This window comes from Hemitrygon akajei, chromosome 28 (assembly GCF_048418815.1).
Source record: "Hemitrygon akajei chromosome 28, sHemAka1.3, whole genome shotgun sequence".
Taxonomy (NCBI): Eukaryota; Metazoa; Chordata; class Chondrichthyes; order Myliobatiformes; family Dasyatidae; genus Hemitrygon; species Hemitrygon akajei.
Genome location: NC_133151.1, coordinates 5,231,321 through 5,248,276, shown reverse-complemented (window position 1 = coordinate 5,248,276; position 16,956 = coordinate 5,231,321). Strand labels below are relative to the sequence as shown.

General features: G+C 43.1%; 3 protein-coding genes across 8 annotated transcripts in view; 1 reads left to right on the top strand and 2 right to left on the bottom strand.

The window, feature by feature from the left end:
• Positions 1-1,490, bottom strand: part of stip1 (stress-induced phosphoprotein 1) — a 39,355-nt gene extending 37,865 nt beyond the window's left edge. The window contains exon 1 of the mRNA XM_073031231.1: positions 1,470-1,490. The gene's annotated coding sequence lies outside the window, so the exon portion shown is untranslated. The remainder of the gene's footprint in view (positions 1-1,469) is intronic.
• A 3,234-nt stretch (positions 1,491-4,724) lies between these two features.
• The window catches only part of LOC140717629 (ADP-ribose glycohydrolase MACROD1-like), a 221,700-nt gene continuing 209,468 nt past the window's right edge, over positions 4,725-16,956 (top strand). For all 5 annotated transcript variants that reach the window (XM_073031223.1, XM_073031222.1, XM_073031221.1 and 2 more), the window contains exons 1-2: positions 4,725-5,075; positions 11,883-11,984. In XM_073031223.1, the coding sequence (XP_072887324.1) occupies positions 4,823-5,075; positions 11,883-11,984 (355 nt within the window). In that variant the 5' untranslated portion in view covers positions 4,725-4,822. The remainder of the gene's footprint in view (positions 5,076-11,882; positions 11,985-16,956) is intronic.
• On the bottom strand, positions 11,150-15,407 carry LOC140717630 (RILP-like protein 2). Of its 2 annotated transcripts, none has more exons than XM_073031228.1 (2): positions 15,352-15,407; positions 11,150-15,221 (listed from the first exon to the last, which is right to left on the bottom strand). In XM_073031228.1, exon 2 carries the CDS (start codon positions 15,211-15,213, stop codon positions 14,632-14,634), a length of 582 nt encoding a protein of 193 aa, XP_072887329.1. In that variant the 5' UTR covers positions 15,214-15,221; positions 15,352-15,407; the 3' UTR covers positions 11,150-14,631. The 2 variants fall into 2 exon arrangements, with proteins under 2 accessions (XP_072887329.1, XP_072887328.1); XM_073031227.1 differs by having other exon boundaries at positions 15,324-15,396.

The window sequence follows — 16,956 nt, the reverse complement described above, 5'->3', positions numbered from 1 at the left end:
TGAGAAGGCCTTGACAGACAGGATTAAGGAAAACCCCAAGGCATTCTATGAGTATGTGAAGAGCAAGAGGATAAGATGTGAGAGAATAGGACCAATCAAGTGTGACAGTGGAAAAGTATGTATGGAACCGGAGGAGATGGCAGAGGTACTTAATGTATACGTGGCTTCAGTATTCACTACAGAAAATGATCTTTGTGATTGTAGGGATGACTTACAGCGGACTGAGAAGCTTGAGCATGTAGATATTAAGAAAGAGGATGTGCTGATGCTTTTGGAAAGCATCAAGTTGGATAAGTTACCGGGACCTGACGAGATGAACCCCAGGCTACTGTGGGAGGCGAGGGAGGAGGTTGCTGAGCCTCTGGCAATGACCTTTGTATCATCAAAGGGGACAGGGGAGGTTTCAGAGGATTGGAGGGTTGCGGATGTTTTTCCCTTATTCAAGAAAGGGAATAGAGATGGCCCAGGAAATTATAGACCAGTGAGTCTTTCTTCAGTGGTTGGTAAGTTGATGGAAAAGATCTTGAGAGGCAGGATTTATGAACATTTGGAGAGGCATAATATGATTAGGAATAGTCAGCATGGCTTTGTCAAGGGCAGGTCGTGCCTTACAAGCCTGATTGAATTTTTTGAGGATGTGACTAAACACATTGATGAAGGAAGAGCAGTAGATGTGATGTATATGGATTTCAGCAAGGCATTTGATAAGGTACCCCATGCAAGGCTTATTGAGAAAGTAAGAAGGCATTGCTTTGTGGATGCAGAACAGGCTTGCCCACAGAAGGCAGCGGGTGGTTGTAGACGGGTCATATTCTGCATGGAGGTCGGTGACCAGTGGTGTGCCTCAGGAATCGTTTCTGGGACCCCCCTCCTCTTTGTGATTTTTTTTTTCTCTATAAATGACCTGGATGAGGAAGTGGAGGGATGGGTTAGTAAATATGCTGATGACGCAAAGGTTGGGGGTGTTGTGGATAGTGTGGAGGGCTGTCAGAGGTTACAGCGGGACATTGATAAGATGCAAAACTGGGCTGAGAAGTGGCAGATGGAATTCAACCCAGAGAAGTGTGAGGTGATTCATTTTGGTAGGTCAAATATGATGGCAGAGTATAATATTAATCGTCAGACTCTTGGCAATGTGGAGGATCAGAGAGATCTTGGGGTCCAAATCCATAGGACGCTCAAAGCAACTGCGCAGGTTGACTCTGTGGTTAAGAAGGCGCATGGTGCATTGGCCTTCATCAATCGTGGGATTGAGTTTAGGAGCCGAGAGGTAATGTTGCAGCTATATAGGACCCTGGTCAGACCCCACTTGGAGTGCTGTGCTTATATATATATATATATATATATATGTGTGTGTGTGTGTGTGTGTGCGTGCGTGTGTGTGTGTGTATTTACATTTAGAAACATAGAAAACCTACAGCACAATACAGGCCCTTCGGCCCACTAAGCTAAACTGAACATGTCCTTACCTTAGAAATTACCCAGGGTTACCCATAGTCCTTTCACAGTTGCCACCAGGCAGAAAGTACAAGAGCATCTGCTGTAGACCTGTTGTGGCGGTCGGCAGATTACAGCAGGCCAAGGTCCTTGTTCAGGCAGGAGTTAATTCTCACTATGACCAACCTCTCAAAACACTTCTTCACAGTAAATGTGAATGCTACCAGACAATAGTCACTGAGGCAGCTAATCCTGCTCTTCTGAATAAAATATAGTTAATATTAACTTCTGATGGAATGACCATTAAACTTGTTTACTCAGGGAATGGATGATTCCTTTAAAAGTTATTGCTTCCTTTAAAATTAAAGTAAGAAGTTTACTAGAGTTTAAAAGAAGGGTGGGTGGGGATACTCACTCGAGTTTAGGAGTATGGGGAGGGTATCTCATTGAAACCTAACCTTTGCTTGCATCTTTGGAAACAGCTCTATTTCTATCTTTAATATCTTTATTTTTCCCTTTCAGGGTTCTTTTGCAGACCCTGACCCGGAGTTACACGCTGACTTCGGTTCTTTGCGGGAATGGGACCCGCTCTCAGGGCCTCGCGACCGGCCGCTTTTCGACACGCCGAGGACGCGGCCTGGAAGACCAGCGCGCCTTCCGGGTGCCGGATTTTCATGGCTCTGGAGACGGGCGGATTCAAGGCTCGTGCTGCCGCCTGATGTGTCGTGGGAGGACACGGAAGGTCGAAAGCAGCAAGCTGACTGCGTGCCCAGAGACCCGAGATCTCTGAGCACAGAACTCGGGAAAAGCGACGCAACTGACTTTTAACACCGTAAACCGGCGAGTTGTTTTGTTATGTCTCCCCCCCTCACTGTGAAAGGAGGTCACCTCTTTTTCCCTCATTAGGGAGAGAGCCTGTGGTATGTCGAATACCGGGTGAATGGGAGTAGTCTTTGGGGTACTGCATGTCCGTGTCTTTACTGATGTTCACTGCACGCTTGAGTGCTCGGTGGGAGGGGTGCAGATACTTCTTTACTGGTGGGGTTGTCGCTTTGCTGCTGCTAATGCTTGGGAGGGGGGAGCTGTGGGGGGGGCTTTGGGGTTCTAACATTTAACTGTCATTCATTCCTTGGGGCGCTCCTCTGTTTTCGTGAAAGTTTGTGAAGAAAAAGAATTTCAGGATGTATATTGTATACATTTCTCTGACATTAAATTCAACCTATCAAATATTGAAAGGCCTAGAGAGGACATGGAGAGGCATCCAGAGATAGATGTCACAGCCTAAGAATTCATTTAGAACAGAGATGAGAAGGCGTTTCTTCAGGCAGAAAATGGTGAATTTGGAGAACTCATTGCCACAGAGTCTGTGAAGGCCAGGTCTTTGGGTATATTTAAAGAGGAGGTTGATAGGTTCTTGACTGGTAAGAGTGTCAAAGGCTACGGGGAGAAGGCAGGAGAATGGATCTGAGAGGGACAACAAAACAGCTGTGATGGAGCAGATTCAATGGATTGAGTGGCCACCTTCTGCCCTCATGACTTATGGAAATAGTCAGCAAGCCAGGCTGCATCTGTGGAGTAGGATATGAGGTTAAATTTGAAGTCCGAAGTAAATATATTATCAAAGTTCATATATGTCACCATATACAACCCTGAGACTCATTTTCTTGCAGATTTACAGTAAATACAAGGAACACATTAGGATCAATGAAGAACAAGATGGACCAACAACCAGTGTTCAAAAGACAAACAGAAAGAGAAAAAGAAATAATAATAATAATAAATAAGCAATAAATATCAAGAATTGATAAATCTAATTGACTCATGTACAGTAAGTCTATAGGTTGTGGGAACAGTTCCGTACTGGGGTGAATTGAATTGACTTTAATACTTATATCCTTCACATACATGAAGAGTAAAAATCTTTACGTTACGTCTCTGTCTAAATGAGCAATTTATAGTCATTTGTAATAAATAGTATGTACAACAGGACAGTCAATATAACATAGAAATACAGTTGTGTCAGCATGAATTAATCAGTCTGATGGCCTGGTGGAAGAAGCTGTCCCGGAACCTGTTGGTTCTGGCTTTTATGCTGCGGTACCGTTTCCCGGATGGTAGCAGCAGGAACAGACTGCAGTTGACTCAGGTCCCCAATGATCCTTTTTACAACCTCTCTTTGAAAATGTCCTGAATAATGGGAAGTTGAAGTTGAGTTAAGTTATCTCTCTGGTTCCAAAGGCTGATGGCTGAGGGGTAGATCAGCTGAAAAGTTAACTCTGTTTCTTTCACCACAGATACTGTAAGTCCTGGTGGGTATTTCCAGCAATTGATTTGTTTGTGTTTATTTCAGATTTGCAACTGATTTATAAATTTGTGTTTACCTGCAGGAGGAAAGATTTTCTTCCTCTACATTGTCCACTCATAACTGCTCTTTTATTCTTAAAAAAGCACACATCTTCGTACTGTAGTATAAACACAAGAAAGTCTACAGAAGCGGGAAATCCAGAGTAACACACACAAAATGCTGGAGGAACTCAGCAGGTCAGGCAGCATCCATGGAAATGAATAGAAAGTCGGCGTTTCACGCGAGACCCTTCTTCAGGATTTGTAGAGTAACTGAAATGTGACACTGTACAACCAGAATTGTTGATGTCTGTCCAATCACAGACAAGATTGGATCTGCAGGTGCTGGAAATCAAGGGTCTCGGGCTGAAACGTCGACTGTTTATTCTTTTCCACAGATGCAGAATGACCTGCTGAGTCCCTCCAGCATTTTGTGGGTACTTGATGCTTGTGCTTCAAATGGGGAAATAACTACACACACAAAATACTGGTGGGACACAGCAGGCCAGGCAGCATCTATAAGGAGAAGCTGTGTTCCACCCGCATTTTGTGTGTGTTGTTTGAATTTCCAGCATCTGCAGATTTCCTCGTGTTTGTTGTTCTTGGGGAAATAACTAAATAGGTTTAAAATTGACTCAATAAACTACAACTACCAGAGCCCCTTGCGCCAAGGGGCTACGCCACCGGAAGTAACCCCCGAAGGTGGTCAAATATTGACCACTATTTTATGAAATAACTGAATAGGTTTAAAATTGACACTATAAACCACAACTACCAGAGCCCCTTGCGCCAGGGAGCGACGTCACCGGAAATAACCCCGAAGGTAGTCAAATATTGACTACTATTTTCTGAAATAACTGAATAGGTTTAAAATTGACACTATAAACCACAACTACCAGAGCCCCTTGCGCCAGGGAGCGACGTCACCGGAAGTAACCCCGAAGGTGGCTGAATATTAACTGAGACTATTCTCGGGCATTGACTTTGCTGGTAGGCGCCACCTTACGTCGAGGGCGGTGGAGTGATTTCGGCACCGGTCTCCATGGCGCTTCCGATCGGGAGACGGCTGGCCCTCCTCCTGAGGAGGAGCTGGACGGCGAGTTGGCGGGCGCGGCGGCAGCAGCATCAGCAGCAGCGGGAGGCCGCTTCCCGCCCGTGGCCGGCCGCCCGGGCCCGTGTCCGCGCATGCGCCGCCGGCCCCCGGGCGCCCCCCCTCTCCACCTCCTCTGTCGGCAGAATGGCCTCCAGGGAGTTTAACCCACCTCTCCCCGCCACCGACTGGAAAGTGGCCAAAAGTAAGTTCTGTGCTGCGCCCCGCGATCTGTTCCGCACAAACGCCAGACCTTGCTCCCCGCCGCACACAAACACCGAGGATAAACCACTTCACGTCTAATATAAACATGGAAGTTTCTGCCGGTATTGGATATCTCGAAACGTCAACTCGTCAGATGCTGTCTCCTGACCTCCTCAGTTCCACCAGCCTTTGTGTGTGTGTGTGCTACTCTGATATTTAACGTACCCACGGAGCAGAAACATTTCGAAGAGTTAATTATTTCTCTGCTGTGTTCGTTGGAATGTGCATGCGGAGAAGCCGCACGGTGCATTTACCTCAGAGGGAATATATATATTAAAAAAAAATCACAACTCTATAGTCTGAAGCAGGGGATCCCAACCTCGGTTAATGGTGGGGTCCACGGCATTTAAAAAAAGTTGGGAACCCCTGTTCTGAGGTGACCTTTCGAACAGGTTGTCTAAAATACACTCAATAAAAGTTTTTGCTTTATTATTTGCTATAAAGCGGACTAACCAATTTAAATAATGCTTGTGATATCGAGGACTGTCAACGTAAACGTGTCCAATAAATTCTTTTATATAATTAATGCATGCAGGATTGACCTTCTTCCTTAGAATCAGATTTTAATATTGCTGGCATGTTATGAAATTTGTTGACTTTGCTGCAGCAGTACAATGCAATATATGATTGGGGGGGGGGGGGAGAACCTGAATTACAGGAGGTATATTTATTGAAAAAGTTAAAATAAGCAGTGCAAGAACAGGAAATATTTAAAAAAAAAGCAGTGAGGTAGTATTCATGGGTTCTATGGCAGAGGGGAAGAAGCTGTTCCTGAATCGCTGAGTGTGTGTCTTCAGGCTCCTGTACCTCCTCCCTGATGGCAGAGGGGAAGAAGCTATTCCTGAATCGCTGAGTGTGTGTCTTCAGGCTCCTGTACCCCCTCCCTGATGGCAGAGGGGAAGAAGCTGTTCCCGAATTGTTGAGTGTGTGTCTTCAGGCTCCTGTACCTCCTCCCTGATGGCAGAGGGGAAGAAGCTGTTCCCGAATTGTTGAGTGTGTGCCTTCAGGCTCCTGTACCTCCTTCCTGATGGTACAGCATGACCTGAGTGATGGGGGTCCTTAATGATGAACACCACCTCTCTGAGGCATCAATCCTTGAAGATATCCTGGATACGACGGAGGCTGGTGCCCATGATGGAGCTGAACTAATTTTTTACAAGTTCCTGCAACTTACTTTGATCTTCTGCAGTGCCCCCCCCACCCCCAAATGATGCAACCAGTCAGAATGCTCTCCGTAGTACATCTGTAGAGATTTGAGTGTCTTAGGTGACAAACCAAATCTCTTAAATATCCATTAGAAATATAGCCACTGTCTTGCATCAATATGTTCCTCAGAGGTAGTGACACCCAGGAACTTGAAATTGCTGACACTCTCCAATTCTGATCCCTCTATGAGGATTGGCTTGTGCTCTCTTGCCTTCCCTTTTCTGAAGTCCACTATCAGTTCTTTGGTCTTCCTAACGTTGAGTGCAAGGTTGTTATGACACCACTCGATTAGCTGGTGTATTTCCCTCCCAAAATACTGCGAACAATGGTTGTATCATCAGCAAATATATAGATTGCATTTGAGCTAAGTCTAGGCACGCAGTCATGGGTGCAGAGAGAGTAGAGCAGTGGGCTAAGTATGCACCCCTGTGGTGCAACAGTGTTAATTGTCAGCGACGTGATGATGTTATTTCCAATTTGCACAGTGAGAAAGTTGAGGGCCCAGTTGCAGAGGGAGGTACATAGGCCTAAGTTCTGTAGCTTTTCAATCAGGACTGTAAGAATGATGGTGTTAGACACTGAGCTACTGTCAATGAACTAGATCCTGACATAGGTATTTGTATTGTCCAAGTCATCTAAGGCCACGTGGAGAGCCATTGAAATCGCGTTTGCTATAGAGCAATTGTGGAGAAAGGCAAACTGCAATGATTATGATTAATAGCCTTGGTACAAAAGCAGGCCATTTGACTAACTGGTTCATGCTGACATTGGCATTTCACTGGAGTTGCATCCAGTTTCTCTAAAGCAAAATATCTCCTCGTTCATATCCATGTCTGGCTTCTTTCACGTAGCTGTAAGGTTTCCCTCACGTGTCCCTTGCAGTCGTGAGTTGCAAGTTCCGAATTCAATGTTCACAACACACATCAGGAAAAGTTGTTTCTTCTTCACTTAGTTAAGTGGACACCCCTGTGTTCCAAGTTCCTTAAGCAGTTCTTGGTGATTTGATTCTGCTTTCTACATGTAGGAAGATGTGAAAACAAACCAAACAGGGTTGGGCACTCATCCCTCCTAACATTTGAGAAGATAATGGCTGATGTAATGATAACTTCAATTTCGCTCTTTCGTGTGCTTAGCAAGACTCTACCTACCTCTGCTGTGACCATGTTCTTTTTTAATCTCTTCATCCACAGTCACTCAGGATAGTGGATAATTTGATTCCAGTCTGGTTTTGGGGATTTGGAGGTGGTTGATGAGGCCAATGTGGGAACTGCAGACCTTTCCACGGATGAAGCTGGGTAGTTTGTGAGATGGTGCACTGCTTACACATACACACTTTCTCTGCGCTCCTGATGCTTAGCCTCGAGATTCTTAATCCAATCCTGAATTTCACTCTTCTAAACTCTAGTGGACACTAACTGAATCCATCCAGCCTTTTCTTTCAAGAGGACCTGTTCATTGTAGGTAAATTTTCCAGTAAACGTTCTCTGCAACTATTCTATCAAAACATGCATCAATTTAAAGACCTCTAGTTGGGCATCCTTTTGTCTGAGCATCCTTTCCTGGAACACTGTATTGTTGTGAATTTCTCTGCATCATCTCCAGTCCCTCTGTCCATTTTATAAAACGTGGAGCAAAACTAACCAAAGTTAATACAATTTTAGCAAAACTTCCCTGCTTTTCATTTCTGTTCTTCCAGAAATAAACACGAGTACTTGGTTGACTGCTTAATGGCTTTGCTAACTTGAGATGATTGGTGTGCTGAGATCCCTTTATTTTTGGCCCACCTAGACTTGTCCTTTCCAAGAGAGAAGCGACCCCCCCTGTTCCTTTGACCAAAACATGCATCCTTGCATTAATCTGCATCACATCTCATCTGCAAATTATTTGTCCATTTTATTAAAGATGTTTTCCTGCAGCTTGTTGCTGTTCTCCAATTTGGTACCATGCACAAAATCAGAAATTGTTCTTGATTCCTGTCTAAAATGTGAAAGTAGTCTGTTCTCCCCATAGATGGGTTTCCTCTGGGTGCTCCAGTTTCCTCCCACAGTCCAAAGACCTGCCAGTAGGAGGTCTTGCAAATTATTTGGTGATTAGGCTAGGGTTAAATGGGGGGGGGGGGGCGGGATTGCTGGGCGGTGCGGCTTGAAGGGCCTATTCCACACTGTATTTTAATAATAAATAAATTATCCACCCTTCACTGGGGAAGTTATCATGTATTCCTCTCTACTTTTTGTCTATTCGTCTACTTGCCCATACCATTCACATCAGTGTGAGTTTATAATGGATAAAATTACCATGATCCACTCACTCTTTCACGTAATACAATTTTATTCACTTCTTTGGAAATCTTTTCCATTGGACTTTCTTGTTTTTAGATGTTCAAGCAAAACTTGGAAATTTATACAGATTTGCAAGAATGAACTGTGCCAAATATATTAAAAATGGTTAATTCAACATTGCAAATTCCTTCGGACAAATGCTTCTTTGTACACTGTCCCTTTAACCTGGACAGCCATTCAAGTAAGATTCACAGGTGTGTCAAAGGTTGCAGTCATGGAGTGTAGAATGGAGCTATTTGACGCACTGCACTTGTATTGGCGCTTTGCACCACTTACTTGGTAAGAACCACTTACCAGGCAAGAAGCACAAGTTACCATAGGCTTACTTTCACTCCATGGTAACTTGAGCTTCTTGCCTGGCTCTCTCGCCTTTCCTAGAGTCACGAAGTGTTACAGAAACCGGTCCATTGGCCCACAAGGTCTCATTGTGCCACTCTACACTAATTCCATTCATCTTGTGGTCCATACTCTATATATAATGGCCATTCTAGTACTTACCTGGATGCTTTTTGAATGTTTAGAGTGCACCTGTTTTGAGGCAGTGCAAGCCAGACTCCAGACACCCTTTGAAAAAAGAAACACAGGATCTCTCTTTAACTTTGCATCTCTTTTAGTCTTGTGGGAGAATGGGGTTGAGAGGCTTAATAAATCAGCTATGATGAAATGGCAGAGCAGACTTGATGGACTGAGTGGTTCAATTCTGTCTTATGGTTGTTCACCTTTGCCTTTTTGTCTTGAGGCATATCCACCACAGGAAAGCAATTTTTACTGTCCTATATCACCCTCATACTTCTATAAACATCTTTCAGATAACCCCTCAGCTTCCTTTGCTCCGGGGAAAGCATATAGCTTATCCGGAATCTCCTTGTTACAGGGGGTGGCGCGGTAGCATTACGGTTAGCACAGTTGCTTTGCAGAATCAGCAACGACTTGATTGGGGTCAATTCCCACTGCTGTATGTATGGAGTTTGTACGTTCCTCCCCGTGACCGCGTAGGTTTCCCCTGTGGGTGCAAATTCCACATTCCAAGTTATATGATTGGGGTTTGGGTAGGGATTTGTGGGCATGTGATGTTGGCACCAGAAGCGTGGCGACGCTTGGGTCATTGTTGTTATCACCTGGTGGCTGTCCCCAGCACAATCCTAGCACTGTATTAGTTGTTAAGGCAAAAATACACATTCCTCTGTACTTTTCAGAGAATATTACAGCAAGTACAGGCCCTTTGGCCCACAATGTTGCGCCATCTAACTTGAAGATCAATCTGACTCTTCCCTCCCACATAGCCCTCTATCTTTTTATCATCCATGTGTTTATCTTAAGAATCTCTTAAATGTTTCGATGTATATGTGACAAATAAATCTAATATCTATCTTTAACTGAAATGCTCCAATTCAGACACCATCCTGGTAAATCACCTCTACAACGCCCCGACTGCACTACATTCTTCCTATAGCATGGTGTCTAGAACTGCACACAACTATTGGTAGGAGATCCTATTCCATTTATACATTCAAGTAAATCTTTTGGCTTCCTCATTTCCAAAGGAAGTAAATTTAAGTCTAGTCAATTTCTCCTCATGGAAATTCTACAAACATCATCACATCCCTTTTGGTCCTTTCTAGTGTTTTCATGCCCATCCTGCCATGTAGTGACAAGAACTTCACAGAAATTGAGCTTTTGGCATTAATACGAATTTAAAAACAATTCCAACACTACTACAGACACAATAGGTACTGCAGATGCTGGAAATCTACAGCAATATACACAGTGTGCTGGAAGAACTCAGCAGGTCGGGCAGCATCTATGGATAGGAATAAACAGATGACATTTTGTGCCGAGACCCTTCATCAGATCCTGAAACATTGACTGTTTATTCCCATCCATAGATGCTGCCAGACCTGCTGAGTTTCACCAGCACCTTGTGTGTATTGCTCCAAACAGTACCATCGTCTAGTATCTAATACTTTTCCTAGCGTTTCCTAATATACCTTTTGAAGTAAATGGGAATCTGAATAACCTGCTGGACACCAAAGATTTGCATCACAGTTCATCTTGTATGCATGCTGAAATTATTGGAATATTACTGAATAGAAAGTCCAATGATTTTTAAAAAAAGTATTCTAATTGTTGTCTAGGACTAATTCATCTAAGCATGTAAATACAATGAAGGTGCTCAGATTATAATTTTTAAAAAATAGAGATAGAGCGCGCAACAGGCCCCTTTGGCCCTTCGACCCACGCCACCGAGCAATCACCCCGATTTTAATTCTAGCCTAATCACAGGATGACCAATTAACCTACCGACCGGTCGGCCTTTGGACTGTGGGAGGAAACCCACAAGGTGACAGGGAGAACGTGCAAACTCCTTACAGGCAGTGGTGGTCAATCATTCTGGGCAGAGCTATCAAATCCATCCAGGTTTTTGAGTTATATAAATCTAGAAGTAAACATATTTAATGAAAATATTAAATAAGTGTAAAGAAGGTACTTTAATCACAGTGCGCAATTACATTTACATTAGTTTGATCCTTAGTTCTGTGTTGATTTAACTAAAAGCGATTGGGTAGAAGTTTCAGTTGACTCAACTGACAAGAGAAGTTATCTAGTCAGCTGTTCAGTAGTATCATTACCTTCTTGGGGAAACTGAGATGCATCATCATATGCTGTTCTTTCTAGCAAAGCCTGCACCCTAAGAATGTATTATAAAAACAAAACTCAGGTTCAAATGAGTCATTTGAGAAGTGTAAAAAGTGAAGTGCGAACTAAGACGTGCATAAAACGGGATGGAAATTTCAGGACTCTCATCTATCCAGAGAAGTTAATGAGTCCTAATGAAGGGTCTCGGCCCGAAACGTCAACAGTTTACTCTTTTCCATAGATGCTGCCTGGCCTGCTGAGTTCCTCCAGCATTTTGTGTGTGTTGCTCGGATTTCCAGCGACGCCTATTTTCTCGCGTTTGTTTAAAATGTTGCTTTTATTTTGGTGAATCCTTTCATTGTCACACTATTCACAGGTGCATGAACCATAAGTCACATTAAGAGCATCTGACTGCAGGTAAAGCGCTGGTAAATATTAATATTGACTAGCTGTATTTTTATTGTTGGGGCCTGATGTGTGGAATGATTTAAAGTGGAAGGAAACCCTACAGAGAAAAAAAACAAGGCTAGAAATTAACAAAACATTTTTTTCTCTCTCTAATAAAGAGCACTTGGAGGAAATTGATCAGACAGAGAGAAGATGTTACTACAAATCCGAAAGATTTGTCGTCCTGGATGAAGTTCCAACATGGAAGGACTTTTCTGCACGTGAGTAATCATCTTTGACATGAAAAGGGAAATAAACTTGATGGTAATTTAAAAATTTTGGATTGTAAACAGCAATCTATAGCTTTTCTTTCATCTTGAAATCCCATTTGAATAGAAAATCCTATTTTACCATGGTTAGTTTTTAGCTTTTAACTAAATCTCCGCAGCGTGAAGTGCGAAGGCATGAAGAAAACGGAAGCGACAAGGCTATGATTTTGCCTGGGGAAATAAATCAGAAAATGGTGGTAATGCTCAGCAGGAATAGGTTAAGATAGAAATGATGACCACTGTTAATCTTTGTGTCGATTATTTTTCATTAGATCCAGAAGTCATCTCAGTACAAAAGTATGGGTAAAAGGTGGAAGGGCAGCGGAGGAATCAATTAATCAAAGTTCTTGGTCAAGATGCTCACCTGAAACTTTCCATTTGTGAATGTTTCATGAGCACAGGATTGGACATGTTTACGATAACAGGATTGTTATTATCAGAAGTAAAGAAAGAATGGAAATTACACTGAAGAACCCAAACCTTTCAGTGCAGACACGAGGAAATCTGCAGATGCTGGAAATTCAAACAACAACACACACAAAATGCTGGTGGAACGCAGTAGGCCAGGCAGCATCTATAGGGAGAAGCGCTGTTGACGTTTCGGGCTGAGACTCTTCGTCAGGACTCTATAGGGAGAAGCTCTGTTGACGTTTCGGGCCGAGATCCTTCGTCAGGACAAAGGGTCTTGGCCTGAAACGTCGACAGCGCTTCTCCCTATAGATCCTTTCAGTGCAGTCTGCTTTCTCTTCAAAACAAAAGTTGCACCAAATCAGGACAAGCAGAATAAAACTAATTTCATCAACTTGGCATTCCCAAGTCCGCCTTCTGCATCAGAAATATTCATCCTCTTAGCAGGCATGTCATTAAGTTACCTCAGAGATAACTTGTGCAGTTCTGACAACTGAATAATTAATCTGTTCTCTCAAGTCCATGCTATAACATTATCATTATCAAGAGTATTCTTGAAAGCTGTATAACCTTAAGGTGTAAAAACACTTTGGCCCATGGGGCACAATATTAATTTGACAACTTTGTCTATCAGAACTGGTCATTTCTGTAACTGGGGCTTTCAGGGATTCAAAGTACATTTGTTATCAAAGAATCTATAAAAGAATGGTTTAGGTATTCCTCTCTCTAGAGCACGAGTTCCCAGCCTGGTGTCCACAGATCCTCAGTTAATGGTAGGGGTATATGCCATTAAAAAGAGGTTGGGAACCTCTGCTCTAGTGTTGTCTGACCTGCTGAGCATGTCCTATAACCAGACTATTGATAACACACAATAAAGACAAAGAAGCATTATTGCCTCCCAAGTTTACCCATTTGACCTGGTTTCACCCCCTCATAGATGTCTATATCCTATCTATTTCTTCCACAGTCACCTCTGTATTAAAATTAGTTTTTCTTTTCCCAGTTCTGATGAAGGGATTTTGACTTGAAACTTTAACCTCCATTTTTTCCCCTCTTACCCGCTATATATTTCTAACATCGTCTGCAGATTTCTAGCATCTGCAGTTTTTCCTTTGGATTTTTGTTAACAGTGGCTTAACAAAGAAATAATTCAGCTGATCAATATTCAAATGATCACATACTTACATCATTACTATCCATGAAGTTGCTAAAGTACTTTGTGTAGATTTCATTTCTCAACAGGAGGAATGCTGTGAAACATACCGCAGTGGAGAATAAGTACAGTACTAGTCCTTGACGCACATTCACTGCCGTAGACTAATAATTTTATATAGTTTGGATGGATGACTAATTTTCTGAATTTTATGGTAACAGACTTTTAATGAGGATATGAACGTGCCACAGGAGATAAAGGTAAGTGCTGAATTCCCAATGGCAAGAAGTAGCTGAACACTTTTTTGGTTTCACACCAGCTACAGGATGTCTCCACTTCACATTTAAGTATTAAAATCTTGATACGTGAAATCTGATCTACTTCATATCAAAGCATTATAAAAGCATTCTTTTATCTACCAATACATGCATTTAAAGCCCCCTCAAGAAATGTAGATCTCCTAAAATTCTCGTTGACCAACACCTAAAAGATTGGTTGGGGCTGAATGAAATGAAATATGGCTGTGTTGATAACTTTTGTCAGTTATTGCAATATTTTCTGGAATTACTGTGGTTTATTGGAATTTTTAATCGAAATAGTTACTTCGAAGTTAAATCTTTCTGCAATTTCTTTTTGTTTTCCTTTTATTTCTGTTCTGGTTTTTGGGGGGGAAAACGGGTATTATGTTGCAGGCTTCAAAATCAATTGTATAAAAAAGTAAACTGAAAATTCTTTTGTAACACTATATAGTTTCAAAGTACTGATTTTTTTTTAAACAATTCTCTTTAAATGCCCGTCAAATATTGTACTTAAGGAACATCCAGTCTACGTGGAGTTGATGGATTTCTTTCTGAGCGAAAAGAATGCTTTTTAATCATGTTTTTTTAAAAAAAGTAGATATTATTTTACAGGCTGCAAAATCTATTGTAAAAATTGTAAACTGAAAATTCTTTTTTCGTAACACTATAGGTACAGTTGTTTCAAAGCACTGTCATTCTGTTGAACACTTCTCTTTAAATGGTCGTCAAATCTTTCGAACTACGTGGAGTTCATGGATTTTTTTCTAAGCTTAAAAAGCTTTTTAACCATGGTTTGTTCGCTGCCGCCGCCGCTCGGACCTGGCTCGTTTAGTTTTGCAATGTGAGATTCTTTTGCACGGATTAATCCATTTTTGTAACACTCAAGTTCCTCTTGTGCAATGTGCAGCTGAGCCTTCAGTTTATTACGCTCCTGAAGCACATCCCTCAGTTCCTGTAACGTGAATCGTGGGCGATCTGGGTCATCGGCGTCCACCACAAGTTTGTTCGGCCCGGTATCTTGCTTTGAATTGCTTTGAACAGCCAGCTGAAGCTCCCCGCTAAGTCTTTCCGTCTCGGTTCTGAGACTGTCTCGCTCGATCTTTAACGTTTCCATGGTCAGACTGTGCCTGTTCACCAGACCCTCCAGCATTTCTAGGACCCTTATGATTTTATACTGCAACTCGGCGACTCTGTCACAGCTTCCTGAGCTGCTAAGTTGGATTAAATCGCGCCCGATGATGTATGAAATATCGTAGACATTTTCAGCCGTGAGCTCGAATGGATCTTTGTCAAATGCTGACTCGGGATTCAATTCCTCCATCCCGCACACTGAAAATAAAAATAAGATCAGTTGACCATCCAGGGTGAGGAAGGACGGCTGTTAAGTAAAGTTTCACACTCGGAATTCAAACAATAATTGTAAAAACAAACCGGTTCGCGATTTCAATATCCGCCTTACCAGCATCGGCTTCAGCTTGTATCACTTCCCTGCAGAGCCAGTGCTTCTCACGTGACAGGAAATAGTTGGGATTACTTGATTGGCGTTCTTCTGAACCAATCAAAGGTGGTGTTTGGCGAACTGGTTGCTGAGCAGGGAGAGAAACAATAATTGCTGGAGGAACTTGACGGTTTAGGCAGTGACAATTAATTTCCCCCCTCCCTCAGGATGCTGTCTATCCCACTGAGATCTCACAACAGCTCGTCTTTCATTTTCGCTGCAACTTCCAGTATCTGCAGCCTCTTGTATTTCTAGATGAAGATCATTGTCTGCTCGTTCTTCCCATGTCTCAGGATCAGACTCCGGGTGTGTGTGTGTGTGTGTGTGTGTGTGTGTGTGTGTGTGTGTGTGTGTGTGTGTGTGTGTGTGTGTGTGTGTGTGTGTGTGTGTGTGGTGTGTGTGAGGTGTGTGAGAGGTGTGTGAGAGGTGTGTGAGTGTGTGTGAGAGTGTGTGTGTGTGTGAGTGTGTGTGTGTGTGTGAGAGTGTGTGTGTGAGTGTGAGTGAGTGTGTGTGTGTGTGTGTGTGTGTGTGTGTTCCTCTCCTGCCTTCTCGTATCCAGACAGACAGACATACTTTATTGATCCCGAGGGAAACTGGGTTTCGTTACAGTCGCACCAACCAAGACTAGTGTAGAAATATAGCAATATAAAACCATAAATAATTAGAAGTAAATAATGCCAAGTGGAAATTAGTCCAGGCCCAGCCTATTGGCTCAGGGGGTCTGACACTCTGAGGGAGGAGTTGTAAAGTTTGATGGTCACAGGCAGGAATGACTTCCTATGATGCTCAGCGTTGCATCTCGGTGGAATGAGTCTCTGGCTGAATGTACTCCTGTGCCTGACCAGTACATTATGGAGTGGATGGGAGTCATTGTCCAAGATGGCACGCAACTTGGACAGCATCCTCTTTTCAACCACCACCGTCAGAGAGTCCAGTTCCACCCCCACAACATCACTGGCCTTACGAATGAGTTTGTTGATTCTGTTGGTGTCTGCTACCCTCAGCCTGCTGCCCCAGCACACAACAGCAAACATGATAGCACTGGCCACCACAGCCTCGTAGAACATCCTCAGCACCGTCCGGCAGATGTTAAAGGACCTCAGTCTCCCTTCATACAATAGACAATACCCTGATTAATCAATAATCTATCAACCCCTGCCTCAGATACACCCAATGATATAGCCCCCACAGCTGCCTGTTGAAAAGAATTCCACAGATTCACCACTCTGGCTGAAGAGATGTCTTCTCATTTCCGTTCTAAACGGATGTCCTTATATTCTGAAGGTGTATCCTCTGGTCTTAGACTCTCCCACCAGAGGAAACATCTCCTCCACATCCACTCTATTGAGGCCTTGCAGCATTTGATAGGTTTCAATGAGATTCCCCCCCCCCCCCATTGTTCTGAATTCCAGTGAGTACAGGCCCACAGCCATCAAATAAATCTTTCCATCCCGGGACCATTGTCATGTACCTGCTTTGAACCCTCTGCAATGTCAGCACATCCTTATTTAGATAAGGGGCCCCAAACTACTCAAGTGAGGCCTCACCAGTGTCTTATAAAGCCTG